Raw genomic sequence first — 22,247 nt, forward strand, 5'->3', positions numbered from 1 at the left:
AAATTCAAACTTATATACAGCAATACTTCCTTTACAGAGCCTACTTCATCCCCAAAAGGTTACATGCAATGTTCCCTGAGGCACGTGCGACGTGCCCCCGATTTGACACAGAAGGTGCAGAATTATACCACATGGTGTGGAATTGCCTGTCCCACCATATTTACTGGGACACTGTAACAAGTTAAATAACCATAGATATGGGTCGACACATCCAGAAAACCCTGATTTATTGCCTATTACGCCTCTTTCCTTCAAACCCTGGGTGAACCTAATCCACCAGGTTCATGCACTTGGCACTGCTCTTGGCACGCTGTCAATTGGTGATCACCTAGAAAACCCCTTGAGGACCTAGCCTCCTACTAGGGCTCATGGAGGTGGTTTAATGGGCAGAATGGGAAGGCAGAGCTCTGCAAAGCGAATCGGACTCCGATCACCAAAATGTGCACAAGTGTGGGATGCTATATTGGTGGAATGCCTCCAACCAGATGGCTCTGGTAACTTTCAGATACTCCTGAGAGAGAGAGGAGGGGGACCCAGACTAATACTGTGTTTCAGCACAGCCTCCTTTACCTCACCCGCCCCCTTCCTTCCCAGATGTTCTCCAAACTGGGGCCCTCCTCCCACTTAGATGCATATCCTATATTAAGTAGAATAGACAACACCATTCCTGATCCTAACAATCCCTGTCTCACCTCAATTTTCCCGCCCCACCAGGTTAATCGGTTCTTTACCTTTTTGTTCTTCTTTACTATTGTAACCTGGTTGATTTCCTCACAGCATTTGGCAACACGCCACCTCTGTTATATGTACTCTGAAACCTCAAGTACTCAAATTAGGTTTTTCCTCCTGATGGACCTTTTCGAAACTGTAAATGCTATCCCATCTGATTAGGGTGGAGCCGGATGGGAACGGAAGGTACTATATTTGTACTGCACTTGAAACTATATATACAGAAACCAGTAAAAGTATGTTTAAAAAACTATGTATAGTCTGACAATTCTGTTTTTTAGCTCTATGTTTAGCTAGCACGATTTCTCAGTGGAATAATACCGCAGCTGCATACATCTGCCATTGCATTATATAATTACACATAATCTGAGAATTAAATTAGTAGTGTACTATTTGGATGTACTAATCATTATTTTATTATATTATCTCGACGATTGCATTCCCTGTATAAACCAGTCTCTAATTTCCTTGTTACAGGTAGGTTGTGACATCTGTAGTCACCTGTAATATGTTTTAATGCCTGCTACTGCTGCCATCAGCAAGGAAAAAGTCAGGTCACAGAGCAGAGTTACTACCGCAATTTAAACAGTTACAAAAATAATAACAGGCCTTTCATTCTCTTGATCTGTTTTTCTACTTTGAACGGTAATTAGCAGGAAGAAGACATTTATGGCAACATATTTGTTTTTGCACACTACAGGTCATTACAGGGAAGACAGGACCTCTCTGCATATTTATTTAATCTGGTTTGCATTAAACTGATTCTAATATCTTTTTTCCAACAAACTACTAAGTTATTTTTGGTGTAATTAATTTTGCTATACAGATTTTGATTGTATTCTTCATATCTGTAACTATATTTTTTCATAAGAAAGAGCAAGACATCACGTTAAGCAGTTTGTGGGAACAGTGATGGTGGAACCACATATTATAAATAATAAAATACCCTCTACCATGCTCTAAAAGTGAATATCAAGTCACCTCGAAGTTCCTTGGTCAAATAAAGTTCTTCGATTTGGTCACGGAACTCTTCTGCAACTTGCAATATCCTTATGATGTATGGTATTCAAGTGTGCAGACAAGGGCACAATAAATCCTTCGCCTTGTCATTGGTTGCTATTATTCTGAAAATTATATTTACATAATGAAAAACGAAGAATAAATGCTTGGTCCAATCATAAGATGCTATTCTATGAGTGGATGTTCTCCAATTCATCCTTCCACTAGCAATGACTATGTTATATGGGCCCTCCATCCAGAAAATCTAAAGTTCATTAGGCATTGCTAGTATTGTCTTAACTATGCACTACTGGTAACAGCTTCCTAAGTATTTGTTGTAACACTATTATTTTACAACTCTGTAACCGATTTTATTGTCATCCCAAAGTAGGAATACATTAAAAGCTTCATTTACTCTCCTAACACTAAAAAGCTTAAAAATATTAATTAATTAATACTTCCTGGTAATCTTTATACTGGGACATAATGTTATAACTTGTGATAAAAACTCACAGGCTAATTTACATAAACAACACCTTGAATTTGTAGTTGGAGCTACTTGCCAGTGTCTCTTGGCCACCAAAATATCTACCTGTCTAAATCTCATGAAATCCCTTCAGAATTAAGGACGTAAACCTGAAGGTAAATATCTCAGCATGGTATGGTTAGCAGCAATATAAGTATTTAAAATTCTGTCCATTTTTAATTAGTCAAGTCTGTTAAATCATCCTGAAAGCTCATTTCATAGTTCTTTTTTTGTGAACCATTGTTTTAAATCTTGACAGTCGATGCTCACTTGAGATGTATCTGCTCTAGTAGTGGTGCAATTCTCTGCTGATAGGGGGAGGAATATCCAGTCTGCAACCCGATTACTAATAATTTAATAGATTTGATGTATGTAATTTAAATTTGCTAAGATTGCTAATTTTGATTCAGCAGGAAGACCCATTTCTAATATTAACAATCATTGCGATGTAGCCGACAAACTGGAATAGTTTTCTAATGGCTTTGCATTCAGGCCTATCTTACGTTCTGTACTTTTCCTGTCTGAGGAGATGGATACATACAAGAGCATTGCCCATATTTTACTTAATAAAACCTTAAATAATGTCGCTCATCTACCCCAGCCAAATTTAAACTGAAAAACCTTCATGTCTGCTACAGTTCTCTTGACTTTGATAGCCAGATCTTTGAAATGAGATCTAAGTGGCAGTAAATAACATACTAAGATACTCCCAGGTCATGATAATTTCAATCTTAGCATTACCTATATAGGAGGAATCGATGTCCTTCTTCTTGCCCATTTTATTGATATAATAATATGCCCACCCGACCTCTGCGAAAGCATCTAATGGAATGCATATGTGATAACATGTCAGCCACATATACATTAAAAAGGGGGCTAGAATACACGCTTGTTGTAGCCCATTCAGAGTTACTTTCTATGAAGTCATGATCGATTCCAATTGATTTTAATCTTCATCCCTGTTTCTTGAGTGCAGGGAATTGATCAAGGAAAGTATAGGCAGGTCAATACCCAAACCCTATAATTTTCCAAATAGTGTAGTCTTATCTTCGCAGTCAAAGGTTGTTGTATAGTCAACACAGCAGGGGTACTGGCTTCAACTTTTTTTGTTAAATTGATAAGTATTATCTTCAGTGTAATTATGTTTTCCATTGTGCTGCACAAGACCTATTACCAGGGGGGGGGGGGAGGGGGCAAGTTATTTAGTCTTCATCCAATTACCTTAGCAAACAGTTGCTTTCAGCAGCAGCAAGCAGTCTGATAAATCAATCATTGTTTGGTGGTCCCTTTTTTTACAAATTGATATCAGTATGCACCATGTAAAAATTTGAGAAATAGACCCACATTCTGTGATATTTTTAAACTTAGGAAGCGATATTGTTGCCAAGAAATTCCGATTTCGTTTAAATAATGCTATGGGCAGGCGGTTTCAGGCCCGGAGCACATGCATTTTTTGAGTTGTTCATTAATTGTAAAAACAGCACGTTTAGTGCAAGCTCATTTTCTAAAGAATGTGCCTTAACACCAAAGGAGAGCTAAAAAGCTAAGCATCAACACCAGAGAGTGTAGTACTGTCCTTTCAGAGATCTTTTTCTTCAGCTAGCACTGGAAACTATTGTATGGCCTGGCATGGGCAAGGAGATGTTCAGAAGTTTGCGTGATTGAAAGTGCTGTGCAGCTTATAAACAGGAGCTTCTACAGTAAGTAACATTTACGTATTCAAATTTCCGTCCCTTCAGTTGTACATATAGGAAGATTCCCAAGCCTGAAATCCAGTTATAGGAGGAACAGCGTTGAACTCACTCTGAGAACACCTCCCATTGTCTAAGAACCACTTTCTTAAGAAGAATAACAGGGAATGGTCCTCTGGCCTTAAATCACTTCACTTGTCTATCTTCCAGTATTTGTCATAATTAAAGACCAACATGCTTATGCCAATGGCATTAGACTAAAGACAAGGATATAGGTGTGATAATTAGCACTGCTTGTAATTTGTTTTCATACAGCTTTTTGGCACAGTCTTTCCTGATTGAATTATTGTAAAATTGTCTTAGTGAAGACTGAGATGACAATAAGTCATACCTTCAAGAGTCGGGCTCCCCAGTTCAGCAGTTGAGACTGGTGTGATATATAAATACTGCTGTATGGTAAGAGATCTTCTGTGAGAGTAGTGCAATTAAGTGAATCGCCTGGTTTTGCCACTATGAAACCAATAAAATCACAAGGTTTCAATATTGTTATCCAAGTTTTCCCCTTCACTTGGGCAGGAAAGTATTTTCCATGGACTCTTTTGCCATGCTAGTCTGGGATGTGTACTATTTCTTGACCTTCTCTCGAATGGCAGCTGGACAGTAAAGATCTGAATATAATTTTTCAACAGTGGAACACAACTTGCGATAGACATATTTGCAGTGTTCGCAAGCTCCAAATGCTTGTCATAACCCATGGGGATGTGCAACCGAATAGTCTGATTAAGCAGCCATGTGGCAATTGAAGAGAGCTAAACCCTCATTACCTCAGCAATGGCAGTGCAGTACTGGTGCACAGTCCTAAGTATGTTGACTGCAGCAATGGCAGTGCAGTACTGGTGCACAGTCCTAAGTATGTTGACTGCAGCACCATTCATACTCGAGGTGCACGCAGCTCTCTTTGGACGGGGACACCAGCCATGTGTTGCATCTCAGTGCTGCACCACAATCCAGCTGACTCCTGCTGAGGACCAAGAATGTAGGTGTTCGTGGCGCCTTTCCAAATTCTTCCCCAGCATGTTACATTTGCCAAAAATAGGACTCAATCTGACATCCACTTCTCACTTCATTTTTTTTAAACTTCATAATATAGTCAACACTTTGTCAATCTTTGCCAGCTCAATGTCAAAGAATTCATGCAGTCCTATTCTGAATTTGCCACTGGTTTTGGCTTCTTCCTTAACATGCGAACTGAATGCTGTCCTTGGTAGGTTTTTGGCTTCTCCATTTGAGCACATTCAATTGTAGGTTAGATTTCATATTTGTGCTATGAATTCTTCCAAAATCCTGTTACTCCAGTTGAAAGGACTCTACTCACACGCTGGATATTAAAATATGTATCGCATAACTAGAACCAAAAACTTTGGCATATCCTATAATCATTATGTTGCTTTTTAACGTAACAACAAAGTCATACATGTGATCCAGGGAGCTGGATAACAACATGCATAACGCTGTGCTGCGGCACAGCAAAACAGGGGGACCTCAACATTTCTACATGGATCTGGAATGCAGATCCAAAACAAGAGTATGATAGCTGCTGAGTAGGAAACTTTTTAATCAAGGTTCACCTCATTCCTGCCTTCTGCTATTTTCTGCTGCTCCTTGTTTGTCCAAATTCTTGCATATGACTAAGAAAAACCCACTGCTAAAGAATAGAAAGTTACAGACTTCTAACTACATTCTCTAGCTTTGGTGGTTTTATAGATTTACTTGCAGTACTCTTTCCTCCTTTTATATTAAACGCTGATATATTTCACTTTTAGTGCTTTACACATTGAAGCTCTGGTAGCCTTTAAGGGGATTGGAGGTCAAAGCCTTTCCACCTCATTTACTGCCTAGCAGCTCACATTTTGAAGTGAACAGACTGCAAAGGGTGCTATTATAAATCTGTGTCTTCTGACACTGTCAACGAGACAGCCTGAATAATTTAAACTTGGAAAACTAGTGTTCTATGAAGTGATCAGGACACCACTAACTTTACAGTTCATTTTGAAAGGATCAACCCATCCCCTGTCCACAATCACAAAAGGGACTTGGATGTCTGCACCAGTTCCCTCTTGCGTGCCCAGGTCAGTTACTACATCTCAAAACTGTTCCTAAGGTAGCTGGCAAACCATCTGCTGCAGGCATCATCATATCTGGCTAATTATTATAAGTTGATTATCAGAAAACGACAAGCAGGCCAGCAGTAAATGTCTGAAATAACGAGAAGAAATTAAAATGAATAAAGTGCCAGACAGAAAAGCACCAGCATCGGAAATAGTTCAGCCATGCTACCGAAAGAACTGAAAACACAGCTGCTAATAAGCATGAAAATAATGCTTTATTGCTATTACTACACATAATACTTTATTTGCATGAAATGCAAAATCAGTAGATAACATGTAGCATTAACATTTGTCCTGCTTAAAGGAATTTTCTCCACATTGTGCATGAGATTGGACATTATTTCACAAGTGTTGTTTCCAGATTGGTGACCTGCGTACATTGGGTTTTGGCCTCCAGTAGCACCATGTGGATTTATCTATATTGCAAAATCTGTGATCAACCTCTGATTATGTTCAGTGTTGTCTCTTAATATCTATGTCATTCCAAGCACAGCTTTATTTAATCAACTTTGGAAAAACTTTATTCAGAGGATATGCAGATAATAAAATTGCATCATTAGATGTAATGGCAGGCATGTTTTTAGTTTTTTTAACTGAGTGGGCAGATAAAAGTAGGTGCATGAATCCTTCAACCTTCAATATACCCCTCACTGAGCCCTGTAGAAGAGCAGATTGTGACAAAGGAAAAAGTATCTATGTATACTGCCAGTGGAGCACATCATTGATTAACTGCCGTCTGCTGTTATTAAAAGGTACCATCCATTCAGTAACACACCATCATTTTATTAAGGATAGTTGTGTGTGACTGGTACTGACCGTCTAGCCTTTTTCAGGCATCAAGTGTGGCAGGGAGGCATTTCTCCGAGGACCCTGCTCCCTTTTCTCCAATGTATTCCCATAGACAGTAGCTAATATGATCTCCTCAAAGACCACATGTGACACAGCCGTCTTCCACACCACTTGCATTGGAATGGCCATCCTTCAGCCGCACACATTCTCACTCAGACCATAAAAACTAGCACATATATCTATTCTTGAGCATGTACTTAGTATCACTTATTCTTTTGCACAGATGCTGACATTCATTATGCTGGCACGGTTATCTACATTGTGCCCCAATGCAGTGCTGCAAAGACTGGACCGACTGATTGAGCCTCTGAGGGCAACCTGCACCGCAAAGGTATGTATTGTGTATAGTAACCAAGAGCCTTTACATTGCAGACCACTAACTATGCTGATACTGCTAAGTGCAAATCATTAATTATGCAGGGCTAGCTTAGTAAAATAAATAACAATGCAGACTACTTACTGCAAGTCACCAGTTTTGCAGACCAAGCGTAGTCCAACACAATAATTGTACTTACATTTTATTGAAGCACAAGCGGAGGGTTTAGCTGCAACCATGCAACACATTATGGCAGATGTCCCACATAAATCTTCAAGTCTGCCGGCACTTGAGCTGTGATAATTCCAGGTCTGTGACCATTCAAGGACCGAGACTGCACACATGCTGGTTACTAACACCCAGGATCCAACAACTGGGATCATGAAGAAACATAAACACTGACCACGCAGAGTCTCGGGCACTGACCTTGACGGGACACAGACTGCGATCATGCAGGGTCCTAGTCTTTGAATGCAAAGTCACAAGCCCTGACCATGAACGGTACAAGAAAGTGAAGAATTCCTTTGGCCAAAAGTAGTCCGCCCACGAACATACTATCGATTGAAAGCACATCAAAGTCAACATGCAAAGCCTTCAAAGTTCAAAACATTTGCCGTAGGGAGCCTTTCTCGCCACATATTCATCATGCAGAGCATTTATAGCTCAAAACACAAAAGGGTTTAGCCCTTAATCAGTAAAGCCAGGCCACTCAACTAGAAACCACCACAAAAAATGCCAATACTGATGATCATTAATTAATCCTTTCATGCAAAGATCAAAAAACCTAATCAATCTGATCTGAAAAAATCTTTTTTTAAATTGGTATTCACTTTTAGTTGATTACGTTCATTTTGGATAGGTTTTTGCAAACATTTATTGACATAAACCAATTTTTTAAAGATATTTAAACATACTCTGGGAACACACCAAGTCAAATGAAAAAACATTAAATGACACAATATATTGTCGATATACAAACATAACACATTATGCTACAATAACATAAATATAGCTCAGGTTCTGTACAAATTCTTTACCCATAGTTGCAGCAAAACCAGTACCTCTGAGCATAATCTAACTTGGTTGTCTTTTAGACAAAAAACTGATATACTATGTCCTATAATGTTTTGTTTATTTGGCTTGTTGTGTTTCCAGTGTATGTTTAAATATCTTTAAAAAAATGGTTTATGTCAAAAGAAATAGCAAAAAATATAAATATAAATCTTTCTATTGGCTATTTCAACAAGTAACATACAGTACATTTTCATCGCCAGGGCAAACATCATTATTCTTAAAATGTGTGTGACTGTCTTGCTGATTGTAATAACCTCCCTGTTTTCTGATGCTGTTTGGCATTGTTTGCAGGGAAGGAGTAATGATGATTTGATGTTATACCTGCACTGAATTAGCATTTCTAATTCTGTCAATTCTCAAGGTGATGCAGATATGTTACAATGTAATGTTGACAGCTCAGAACTGTTGGGGGAACGGGCAAGTCGGACTGGGACAGAAAATAAGCTGGGCATCAGAATAAAAGTGTCACCCTTCCCCACACACCACCATTAGCGAATCAGATTGCTTAAAAAAGTGGCCCACATTTGCAAATCGCAGCAATATTGAACGTGAGTGGTTTTTAACTAGCGAAGACATGTATAGGTGTTTTACAAGGCAATGGGGCTTTATATATCGGTGCTTGCTACAAGCAAGGTCTGTGGTAATATCATGGAAATTGAGAGTGAAAACGGAGCTACCAGACCGTAAAACACGCTCCCAAACACCCACACACTGACCTGTCAGTCCAGCCCTCCCAGAGTGCCCTATAGGCCAGGCCTGCCCTGGGAGCGGGAAGGAAACAGCAGGTTTGAGACTAGATTATGCCCTGCATTTGCATAGAAATGGCTCCCTTTCGTCGGCTACACAAGGCCGCGCTCCATTCACCGAATTGATGCCCTGCCCTTAGCTTGCATCCCAAGCCGAGTTCGGCATCTGGAGAAGCTTAGGAAACTCGATGCATCAAATTACACGGCTCAAACCGTTGTTTATAGCAGACCATTTTGTCCTGTCAGCCCCCTGACAGAATGTCAAAGCTTTTCTTGCCTTCTCCTTCAGCTTCCAGCGTCTGCAGGGATCTGATACGCAGCCGCTGCATTACACTGGGGAGAGCCGTCAAATGAGTGCGATTAAGGCAGCAGACGCAGCTGCAGGCTCTGAGAACATCTGCTGCTTAACTGCAGATGTCTCATGCTAGGATAGATCCTCGGCCCTCGCTCCCGCACAAAGCTCCCATTCAGCGCGGGCTTCGAAACGCCCCTCCAAACCCTCTCGAGAATATCTGCATATAGCGGCCTAAAGTAATCAAGGCAAGAAACACTGGCGTTCTGATCAGGACGCCTACCCGCGCAGCATTTGTGACACTGTGCGAAACCTAATTGTGATTCAACCAGTGGAAAAAATGCCTGTAGGTCGCATAAGTTTGAAAACGACTTTTCAAATTTAACCTAAAATGAAGTTATCTTGGAGCTTAAAGTTCTTCTGGGGAGAATGGCCAACTAAGCAAGCAGATGGATGCAAGGGCCGGACGCGGTCGGGCTGAAATGGCTGCCGCAAAGCTCCGACATTTTCGGAATTGCTGCGTGTTTTTTTTGTTTTAGTGACGGATGACGTCAGGGTGAGAAAGAACGCAAAAAACACGCACCCGAATCCGAAAAAGACGGGGCTTAAAGGGAGTGACGCCCCTCTCCAATGGCTAGCCAGCATTTACGAGGCCAGCCAATGGAGAAGAGGGGCGGGTTCAAGCCCCCTAACTAAAAAACATTAAATCTTCGGACCGAACTGCGCAAGCGCAGCCTACGGTCCTCGACCTAAAAAGGGGCTGGATGGTACCTCTTTTCTTCATCCATACCATTCAATCAACACGTAATCAGGCTGCTTATCTTTCATAACCTGTGAACATATTGTGTCTGTTCTAAAGATCCTCTATTGGCTGCCAGTAAAATATTCCTTTGTCTCCTTCATAAAGGGCTCCATAGCCCAGCAGAAGATTATGTGGCTAAGTCGTTCATCCTTTATCTTCCATTTTGAAGATTAGAATCTACAAATCACAGTTTACTCTGCTCTTGGCCGTTCTGCTACAAGAGGTTTGGAGAAAAATCTTGCTTCATGCACAAGGATAATCTTTGTGGAGCTCTATCCTACAGCATCTAAGACAGGACACCGGTTTTCTCAGAATGTTGCTAAAAACATAACTATTCAGGCAGACGGATAGTTAGTGTATTGTTATCACCTCTGATGTCCATTCGAACCTAGTCTTGCTGGTTAGATGTCTAAACCCAGCTACTGTCCATCTTTTCAAGTCCTTGTCTGACTCCATTGACTTCTAGTTGAGGCTCTACCGTTCCAGCATAAAAGGTTCTTTGCTGCTAGCTGTCAGTTAAATACAACTGTTGATAGTATGCCAGACTGATATATTTGACCCAAAGCATTCTGAGCCTACCAGATGGTAATTTGTAGTGCTTTATAAAAAAAAAAAACTATCAATGCAAAGCCAATAGGTTGCACTTTGCAGATTAAGCCAAAGGGGAAAAAAGAATAAAAGCTATGATGCAGTATGCGAGGACATGCATGTTGATGTATGCATGCGCATACATCATCATGCAAATGCGCATATTCGTCACAACATATGCACACATATATGAAATGAGGCAGGCACATTTTTTATACCAATCCGAAGTGGATCTGTAAATTAAACAAATTAATTGGAGTCGCTCGAAAGTGCTTTTTTGTAAGGCAATTTGCGGCAATGTCCTTCATGCAAAATTGAAAATAAAGGACTTTGGGGTAGAATGGAGGAGTAGGTGGGGTGAAATAATAAAACAATAAACCTAGGTGGGGGGGGGGATAAAAAGCAGCGATGGAGGGAGAGATCAACACAGGCAGGGAAAAGCACACAAGGGAGCAGGCAACTCGGAGCATAAGAGTGGTGGGGTCTGGTATGTTAGAAGCACACAAAAGAGCAACTAGGAGTGCAGGTGTGGCTGATATTTGGCAACGAAGAGAAACGCACAAGGGGAGAGCTGGAAAATACATGCACTCTCATGGAATGCTTAACAAAAAAAAAAAGTTACATAAAAAGTTAGTGGAGGAAGAATGCAAGTCAGCCAATCAAATGGATGGTAAAGTGCAGGTGAGAGACAAATACAAGAAGAGGAAGGAAAGCAAGCCATCAAATAAGATGCAAGCACATGATAGCAAATCACCGGTAAGTAATTGGCAGGCTTTAAGCCCATTATACGTTTTTGGGAAGCCCACAAAAGGTCTTTTACAATCAAACAGCTTGTGATAGCTGAGAAGAAAGACCTAAAAATACAAGAATCTATATTTAAATATTATTTTTGTCGACTTGAACCAAAACAGACAAAACCACGTAACACAGACCTTACAAAGGTTTCATGGACAGAGCCTGATGACCAGGGATAAATACTTAAAGGTGAAGGCTGAACCAAACAATACACAAGTTTTTTATACATTTCTACATATTTTCTTTATTTATAGGTGAAAGCTGGATCAGTGAAACAGGAGTTTGAAAAGCAGGATGAACTGAAGCGCTCGGCAATGAGAACTGTGGCCGCTTTGCTCACAATCCCAGAAGTGGAGAAGAGTCCAGGGATGTCAGACTTCACCTCCTACATTAGTGCCAACCCAGAAATGGCGTCACTCTTCGAGAGCATCCAGAAAGATTCAACATCGATTTCAGGTGTTGAACTGATGGAATTTAGTTAAGCTGGGACTATCGCTGTTTGTGAGATACACTGAGAGGATTGAGAAAACACTGAAGATGGGGCCTTATTCATAGCACTTTAAATGATTTGTGAAGACATTTCTGCTTAGGAACAGAGTTCTGACCTTCTAAACATTTGCTTTTTGCAAACAAGGTACCCTCTGGCTCACTTTCAAGAAAATGGACCAGGACGACCAACGCAGTCAATTGCAGCATATTCTACATCAGAGCTGAACCTTAAAGAGTAGGGTGCAACTAAACTGCATGGCAAGGTACCCATACATTATCCTTATACTTATAAAGTTGCAATCATTAATTCAGAATTCATAATTTTCCGCCATCTTCAAATACATATTAAAACGCCCGCTACACCCGCTAATAAAATGCACTCTGAAAATGTTTGCAGAGCCCAGAACCTGAATTTTTCTCTTTGGTTTTAAATTGGAGAATTAGCATTCTACCTAGGACCCTTCGCAATAAAACAATAAATGAATTACTGTGAAATGTAGAAGAGTTACTGCAAAGGATCCGAAAGAAACTCCTGACGCAGTGAGTGTGTCTGTGACTCGTTAGAGTGTAGTGTGTGTCCTGGACAAAACTACTGCTCGAAATATATGTTCAAAAAGAAGACACAGCAAAATTGACTGTTCTTTTACGCTGATCATCACAGCTGTGTAGGGTATTCGCATTGAACTAAAAGGAATTTCAAAATAAAAGATCCGAGACTAACCACAAAAAGAATAATGGCTTAAAATATGTTTAGGTGTTGGTATGGATGCTAACTGCAAAAGTAAAATTTACGAAAAATCTTATTAGTGACCAGATGGCTTGGATGTAGGTTTATGAATGCTTTATGTTCTGGACTGGTGCATATGAGTCTTTAGCTGAGAAATCCCCTTGACACATTTTGCACCCTGTTTCTAATCTATGTTGGGAAGCATAATCCAAAATCTGTCTGTTCTTCATGCACTTTAAAACATTTACTATGTAACTCCAGGACCATCCAGTCTGGCCACTTTTTGATTACCTTTGACACCAAGATATGCTATATCTTTCCGTTTACAGTAATTTTTTATCTCCTTCAAATACATTTTGTGGAGGCTCATCTTCTATATTGGATTTTCTTCTTGGTGGTTCTTCTGTGCCAACATAGCTTCGATTCTGTTGAAAGTGCACCCTCGTAGTCTACGTCTACAGGTGGCTGCCTCGTGGTCGGCTTTCTCAGAACATCACTCTTTATTGAGCAAACAATTTAACTTTTTGGTTACAAGTGGTAACCCAGTGACAGTAAGAAGTGCCTTGTGGCTCTTGCGTGCAGTTCTGATTCTGCAGGCTTGTGGTCTTCTTAAGTGGTAGATAATGAATGTAACATGCTGAAGTTACAGTAAGCATGTTCTTACCTACTTGATGCTGTTTGGTTTATTTAAGACTGTCACTTATCAGTAATGGCTGGGTGATAAAATCTAATCCACTTTTAAGTCTGATAGAGAGGTCAGAGAAGGTTAATTGTCCCATGATATTATCTTTACCTTTAATTTACAGCTGGTTTGCATTGATAATCCTTTATTACACCTTCCTCTGTGGGGCAGGGTTTTTTCTTTATTGGAACTAAAATAAGCCTCTGCAGTTTAGATCAGGTATAAGGTGTTACTATATTTACATTCTTTCTTTATGTCTAGTATTTAAAATAAGGACACCTGGCTGCTAAAACATAATAAAGGCCAACCCCCCCCCCCTCCCCACCCTAAGAATTGCTCAAGCACAGAATATATATGTCCCTTATCAAATCTTAGCTCCTTAAGACTAAGATGTGGACACATACATCAGGTGAATTGTATGTATTTATATGTAGGGAAACATTAAGACCTGGTTTAGCACGCCTCTCAATCACCGTCAGAATGGTAAAGTAACACTGTAGTGTTTAAAAAATAGCACTCCACTCTCACCAGCCGATGTTAGCCGAACAAGACGTGAATGAACCAAAAGAGAGCTGGGAACTGCAAACGGTATCACCAGGTAGAAATGTCCAGTAAAGAATGGCTAATCCATAAATCATGCACAGGCCTTTTAGTGTGCAAATTAAATAGTTAGGTGTGGAATGTTCTGCAGCACAGCATGCTATACGTCACACATTCAGTGGCATTTTTGTTCTTAGCTTTTTCTCCTTTTCATTGTGTGCTGTGAATCATTTGCTGGTCACTGATATTATCCAAATCTGAGAATGTCCAAGTTGTATGATTTGTATGGATCTAATAAAGGATTAACATTAAACAAGCAAGATATGGATGTGACGGTCATTTATTCACCAAGCCTGACACAACTCAAAAGTGAATCTGCTTGCTCCTTTTAACTCAAGTAATTCATTTCCACATGTTTCTGCATATTGAGGCTAAGGGGTATTGAGTATGGGCGATTTCATCAAGAACCGCTGAAACATCAGGAGTGTATGTGTCTTCTGGCTGGATAACACCCCTTGTGGATATCCATTGGAAAGGGAGTTTGGTGATACCAAAAGATGCTAATCTTTAAAATGTTTTAGGTTTTGTCCCATCTTTAATTTGACAAGCATACCTACCTCTGTCCTAGGGGCATCTCTTCAGCACTTTGGGCCAGAATGACATTCAATTTTAGTGAGAATGGATGGCATATGGGTACTAGGGCTGAGTCCCTTCTGGTAGGGTTACAGGAGAGGTTGGTCACACTATGCTGTGCAAAATGCAAAAACTTTGTCTGAACGGGATACAAGGAGCAGACATCGCCCTCAAAAAGTATGTCCTTTCGGTCTGATACACTTAAGGATTGAAATTAGGTATAATGACTGATTTATTGGCTTGGTAAATGAAATATCAAGAATGTTTGGACTAAGAGTAGCCACTCTATAAACCCCTTGTATAATGCAGTTCTTTATGCCAAAGACAGTCATTGGCAGAGGAACCTATCTATCGATCTGAATGACAGTACATAAACTCTTATATGACCAGCTAGTGGCTATCCTTCAAGGATCAGACACTATACCCGCATTTGCACAGGTCACTTCACTCCACTATATTTGTCCCCAGGAGTACCTACCAATGGCACACGCACACTTCAAACTAAGTGGAATTTTATGTACATGTGAGTGATTTTAATGTGAAAACTATAAACATTGAATTAGCTATGTCAGAAGTACTTCATATATATATATATATATATATATATATATATATATATATATAGCTGCACGTTTCTGTAGTCCCATGAAGGTATGAGAAAAAGATTGGCTGGCACACTGGTATCCAGTTCACAGATTTTATTTACACCAAAAGACCCCCTTCACCCCTTACAGACGCATTTCGCCTTTGCAGGCTTCGTCAGTGTAACGTTAGTGCAAAATTGAAATCGCCATTTAAAGCCATTGGCCTGCTATACATGTCATGAACATAAAAGGAGGACATTTGTTTAGCATTTTGGCGGCCAACTTATAATGTGCAAATTACATTAAAATATCTGGCTTTAACATGGTGACTAATGTGAAAGTGCATTGTGCTCATTAAAAACAGTAACGTTATATTATAAAAACGTATTTTTTTTCAAAAATTTCATTAACACAGCAAAATTCATATGATCAGCAATTGAAATGTTTACAACCATCATTTTTTTTTTTTTTTTTTTTTTCAATATGCCTAATATTAGTTATTCAGCCCTGAATGGGCAATTTCATCGACAGTGCAAACAGTGCTATTCAGGCATGACAGATTTGTTGGAAAAAACGGAGATGTTATATGGTTTCAGTTCATCTACTTCCCATCTCTTCCACACATCCCAGACACTTCACAGATTTATAAATGAACCCAAAGTTCTTCATTATTGTTTAAACCCCACGGAGTCATGGTTTTTAAGCTAATGATGTATTTGGACTTCAGGATACGCAGGGACTTGTCTCTATCACCTCCACGTTCTAATTTGGGGACCTGATCAATGCAATAGAAACTAAGTTTTTCCCACTTGCTCTGATGGTATTCGGCAAAGTGTCGGGCAACAGGATATGCTTTATCCTTGTTTGTAATTGCCCGCATGTGTTCAAGAATTCTTAGTTTCGCTGGTTTGATAGTGCTGCCGATATATCGCAGCTTGCAAGGACAGGTGAGACCGTATACAGTATATTCTGAGTTGCAATTAAGCAACTGCTTGATCTTTATGTTGGGTTTGTTGTCGCCTGTGCGATTAGGGTATTCAGATATTTTACCACTGAATCTGCATGCCTTACACTTAAGACAGGGAAAGAAACCAAACTATTTCGATATTTTGATGGGTTGAGCCAAAGATCTAAAATGGCTATGGACCAAATGGTCTGCCAAAGATGGACATCTTTTGTAAGTGATTAAAGGTCTCTTTGGCAGATTTTTCTTAAGGACCTTGTCAGCAGTGAGTATGTGCCAGTGTTTCTGAAAAATATTCACTATTTCGCCTGATTTGGTGTTAAATTCCGTTATCATACGGACCTCATCAGGTGCCTCAGTTTTTTGTTTGGGAACAAGGAGATCCCTCCTGTTTGTCCCAGAGGCTTTCACACTGGCTTGTTTCAAAATATTGCTGTTATATCCCCTACTCTCAAATCTACCATGAGCTTCAATTACTGCCTGTTTGTAGTCTTGTTCAAGAGAACAATTTCTCTTTCGGCGTAAAAACTCGCCGTATGGTACATTTTTTACAAGACTTTTCGGATGGTATGACCTGGCATGCAAGACCGCGGTTCCCGTGGTGGGTTTTCTGTACAGGCGGGTTTGTAAAACATTATTCTGTACAAATACTTCAAGGTCTAGGTAATTGATGCTACTGGTACTGATCGTACTGGTAAATCTCAAATTGAGAGTGTGTTTAGGGTAGAAATATACTCCTCTGCTGACTGACGATCCCCCTGCCAGATTATGAACAGGTCATCTATATACCTAGTCCACATCAGGATTTTCTCAGTCCATTCCTGTTTTGAGTCGTTCCATGCCTCGTGCTTCTCCCACCAGCCCACGAATAAATTCGCGTAACTGGGGGAGAAGCACGAGCCCATAGAGGTACCCCTCTTCTGGTTGTACATAGTCCCATCAAATAAGAAAATGTTATTAAACAAACAAAATCTAATCATGGACAAAATCATGGCGTTATGGTAACGGAAATGTTCTGGCTTTTGATCTAGAAACCATTTCACGGCAGAAAGGCCCTGCTCGTGGTTGATGCAGGTATAAAGATTAACTACATCTAAGGTAATTAACAACATTCCGGAGTACCATGTGATATTGTCCATAATGCTCAGGAAGTCTTGCGTATCCTTCAAATAGGATGGAAGGTTTTTCACGAAGGGAGCCAGGTATGAGTCTACAAATCTGGAAGTGTTTTCGAGAAGGCTTCCAATGGAGGACACTATTGGGCGTCCTGGAGGTCTTTTGGCATGTTTGTGCACCTTTGGCAGGTGGTAAAATGTAGGTACAATCGGCGCTTCACATTTTAGAAAGAGGTACTCATCCATGGTTAACAAACCTTCTTTCTGCCAGTCGTCTAACATGTCATGGAAAGTCAAAATGCTTTTGTTATACTCAGATCTCTGTATTGGGGTATAACATTCTTTGTCTTTCAACTGTCTATGTGACTCTGCCAGGTAATGGTCTCGGTCAAAGATCACAATATTCCCTCCTTTATCAGAAGGTTTGATTTCAATTGTTGTGTCTTCTTTGAGCGACCTGATTGCTTGCCATTCTCTTTTCGATATATTTGATGTTTTGTAATTTATTTTGTTCTTTGTTCCAGATGAGATTTTATCTAAATCTTCCAGCACTGCTTCGTTAAAAAGATCAATTGCATCATAGTTAGTGACGGGCAGCTTTTTCGACTTGTTTTTCATATTGCTGGGATCCCGTTTTTGCGTGATGTTGTTCTCTGGTGACATTTCAGCTGTTGTGGTATCGAGCATAGTTTCTTGTGTGGGTGCCAGGAGTATATCAGCTAGTTCTTCGCATGTTTGGGTCACGTTTTGATTTGTGCTGGAAACTACAAGGTTATGTTCCCTAAGATCACTTTTCGGGTTTTGAAGGAAAATTTTCTTAAACTTGAGTTTCCTGATGTATTTGAATAAATCAACACGTACCTTTACCGAATCAAAGTCACTAGCTGAGCAGAAGCTTAAACCTTTCTTGAGGATGAAAATTTCGTCATCCGTTAATTTTCTTTTCGAAAGGTTGATGATGTTATTCTCTTGTTGGTCTTTTATCTTCTGCGGTTCAATCCGCTCCTGGTCACTGTCGGGGATGCTGCCGCCTGTTGGCCCCCACCTCTTGCTCCTCTTGCCCCTCCGCGTCCTCCTCTTTGATTTTTTTGGGGTGCTGGTGGATGGTTTCTCTGTTGGGGGCGGAGACGAGTTTCCTTGATCACCTCGAACTCGTCGAAAAAGGATCCTCAGTTGCCCCAGTTGTCACGTTTTTTTCTCTGATGCTCTCCGTTTGTTCTCCTTCTGAGACCTCCGATTCCTCAGTGTCCTCATTTGTTGGTGTTGCATTCGTCTGTGCCATGCGTTTTCTGGTGGCATCAAACTTTTTTGCGAATGTTAGGATTCTTCCCGTGAGGTAGTCTTGTTCGTCTCTGAGGAATTTGGATTGCTTTCTTTTTCGGATGGTTAGTTCATAGTCTTTAATCCTTTTCTTGATGGCATCCCTTAATTCTTCTTTTTCTTTGGAGTCTTTTTCTTTTGCTATTTGTTCTTCAATGTCAGCTATTTCTTTAAGACATTTCTCTCTGTCGCTCCATGCGTATTTGATCAGGATACGCACCATTCCTTTCGCGGACTCCGCAGTATACTCTGCCCAGTCTTTAAGTAGCCCTGGATCCGGATTTTCATACGAAGGTACAGTGTAAATCCGTAACCCTCTTGGGATCCTTCCACATTCTATGTACCTTTCTAATGAAGTGGCCTCCCACCATTTTCTAACTTCTCGTTCTTGTATTTTTTCCAGTTTCGAAAATAGCGTTTTTAGCACACTGCCTGAGGCAATTGGTGTTGTGGATTTGCTGGGTTGCGCTTGTCTCGCTGCGGAACTCCTGAACATGAAGTTAGCAGCCGACTCCCTTTCTCCTGAGATGCCATCTTCTTTCGACATTTTTCGTTTTGCACTAGTCTTGCTGTGTTTAAACTAGTTTTGACAAAGGGGTGGTGACGTAGTCACTATGGATCGGGGTTTGGTGTATTTCTTTTCGGAACCTTCGGAGATGAGGCTAAGCGTGTTTTTTGGAAAGTTTAAATCGGCGTTCACTCACCGGGTTCGCCGCCCGTTCTTGGTTCCCGCCAGCCGCCGCTGAAGCGTTTCCAGTCACCGCTCGGCAGACCCGTTTGTTCCCGCTTTCCGTGTGCCGTTCAGCTTCTGAGCCGCTGCACTTGTTTCCGATGTTTTCGCAATTGCTCTGCTTATTTCTCCTCTGCGCCAACGGTCATATTAGTTTATAGCACAGTTTCGTTCACCGCCGTCGCTCCGCTACTCTCCGGGTGCCCAAACGCCAGCGTTGGTGAGACGCCTCGATATAGCTGCACGTTTCTGTAGTCCCATGAAGGTATCAGAAAAAGATTGGCTGGCACACTGGTATCCGGTTCACAGATTTTATTTACACCAAAAGACCCCCTTCACCCCTTACAGACGCGTTTCGCCTTTGCAGGCTTCGTCAGTGTAACGTTAGTGCAAAATTGAAATCACCATTTAAAGCCATTGGCCTGCTATGCATGTCATTTACATAAAAGGAGGACATTATTTGTTTAGCATTTTGGCGGCCATCTTATAATGTGCAAATTACATTAAAATATCTGGCTTTAACATGGTGACTAATGTGAAAGTGCATTGTGCTCATTAAAAACAGTAACGTTATATTATAAAAACATATTTTTTTTCAAAAATTTCATTAACAGCAAAATTCATTTGCTGGTCACTTATATTATCCAAACCTGAGAATGTCCAAGTTGTAGGATTTGTATTGATCTATTAAAGGATTAACATTAAACAAGCAAGATATGGATGTGACGGTCATTTATTCACCAAGCCTGACACAACTCAAAAGTGAATCTGCTTGCTCCTTTTAACTCCAGTAATTCATTTCCACATGTTTCTGCATATTGAGGCTAAGGGGTATTGAGTATGGGCGATTTCATCAAGAACCACTGGAACATCAGGAGTGTATGTGTCTTCTGGCTGGATAAAACCCCTTGTGGATATCCATTGGAAAGGGAGTTTGGTGATACCAAAAGATGCTAATCTTTAAAATGTTTTAGGTGTTGTCCCATCTTCAATTTGACAAGCATACCTACCTCTGTCCTAGGGGCATCTCTTCAGCACTTTGGGCCAGAATGACATTTAATTTGAGTGAGAATGGATGGCATATGGGTACTAGGGCTGAGTCCCTTCAGGTAGGGTTACAAGAGAGGTTGGTCACACTATGCTGTGCAAAATGCAAAAACATTGTCTGAACGGGATACAAGGAGCTCCCGCTTGCTGAGAGCGGAGTTAGTGTTTGCTCTGATTTGGTGGGAGCTGTCAAATTCTCTGACCAAGTCAGATCAAACAGCTATGTCTCAGGGGAGCAGGAACTGGCCCTGGGGGATGGCAGTCCCCAGGGCCATAATTGGCTAAAGGAGGGGAGGTGGTAGTCTCCAGGATCCGGGGAGGGATGGGGTCCATGTGGCCACCCGCAAATTTGTTTTATTGCCATGGGGAAGTGGAGCTCCCTGGGGCTTCTTAAAAGCCTAGGAGGGGGGTCCATGTGGTACCCCTCCATGTTGCAAAATAAAGGTGGTGGTCAACAGGGCTCAATAAGCCATAGGATGGGGCCCCCTGCTTTTTTTTATTTATTATTTTTAGAAAAATGCCCTTGGTACCTGGCCCACCCAAGGGCTCTATTCAAAACAAGCACAGGAGCCTGTGCTTGTTTTTTGGGGGGGTCTTTTGCTGCAGATTTGCGGCTCCATCACGTTTTTGTGGCAAAATTGTACAAATAAATGCTTTTATGCCCTGGCGGAATCCTTCTGGGACCCCATAACCAGAGCTAAGTGGTCATGGTATTCCTACCCTTTAACTTTTTTTAAAAACTTTTTTTGTGGGACTAGGCTGTAGCCAAGTTCCAAGATGGTTGCCAACACTTTCTGGTTGAAGTGTTGGTAGCCAATCAGATTTGAACACTGGGAATAATGGATCGTCTGAGGATCCGTGTCCCTATAGATCTACAAATTTGGATTTGTTTTAATAAGCCAAAAACTACTGAACAGATTGACACCAAACAACAAAAAAGGGTTCTTCCAACTTTGGTGTAATTACATCCAGCCGTTCAGGCTGTAGTCGTGTCAAAAATCTTTATGGAGGGGGGGCGTGGCCCAGATGGAGGCGGAGTAGGACGTGTTGTTCAGTCCCTCCGGCGCCGCATTTATAACAGCTTTGTATATAGCCCTGCGGAGAGTCCAGTTGCGGCCCAGAGGAATTGTCTGGTGTCCTGGGGCTGCCCCGAAAGTCCGAGCGGGGTGATTGCCCGGGGCGGAGTGCAACGTCAGAGACGGGCCGAGGTGCAGCCTGCGCGGGACGCGAGACCTGGGGATCGCGTTTCCAGCAACCGGAGCCCGCCGCGCTCCCGGCGGGGAGCACAGAAATACAGCGGCGGTGGGAGCAGGATTCAGCGCGGCCCAGACGGGCGGACGATCGTGAGTGAAACACTGCGGCGAGTGGGGACGGGCAGCCCCCCTGTGAAGACCCGCTGCACTCGCCTTGCTGGTCAGCCCTGGGGGGAAAGAAATCGCCTCGAGTACACGGCGACTATCGGCAGCCTCCGAGCGTGCTGCTCTAGGCCCGCTGGGCCCTTCGTGGATGAGAAGTGGGGAGAGGAGCTAGTAAAGGCCTGCACATCGGCCTGCTGCCCAGCGGACAGCGCGGCAGCCGGCGGCGGACTCGCTTGGAGGGTCGGCAGCCCCTCCCGGGCAGGACGGAGAGTTCCGGGTCCTTAGTGCCTCGGTGAAGAAGCCGAGTGGTACCTGACATCGGAGAGCCAGGGTGACGGGTGGTGCTGAAGCTTGGCGCCCACCCCAACCCGCAGCGTTTGGAGCCAAGAGAGTTCTGCTGGAGCTGCCGCAATTTCCGGTGCACCGAAGACAACGGGGCCGTGAGGCGCTTGGAGCCCAGCAGTAGCTAGAACCGGGGTGGTG

At 41.7% G+C, this 22,247-nt stretch overlaps 1 protein-coding gene across 1 annotated transcript in view; it reads left to right on the forward strand.

Annotated features, from left to right (window-relative positions):
- The window catches only part of LOC147692994 (cullin-associated NEDD8-dissociated protein 1-like), a 211,529-nt gene extending 197,196 nt beyond the window's left edge, over window positions 1-14,333 (forward strand). The window contains exons 14-15 of the mRNA XM_086939235.1: window positions 7,186-7,293; window positions 11,830-14,333. Coding sequence (XP_086795361.1) covers window positions 7,186-7,293; window positions 11,830-12,057 — 336 coding nt within the window. The 3' untranslated portion in view covers window positions 12,058-14,333. The remainder of the gene's footprint in view (window positions 1-7,185; window positions 7,294-11,829) is intronic.
- Window positions 14,334-22,247: the final 7,914 nt, after the last annotated feature.

The sequence above is a fragment of the Lissotriton vulgaris genome, chromosome 9 (assembly GCF_964263255.1).
Source record: "Lissotriton vulgaris chromosome 9, aLisVul1.2, whole genome shotgun sequence".
In the NCBI taxonomy this organism is placed as follows: Eukaryota; Metazoa; Chordata; class Amphibia; order Caudata; family Salamandridae; genus Lissotriton; species Lissotriton vulgaris.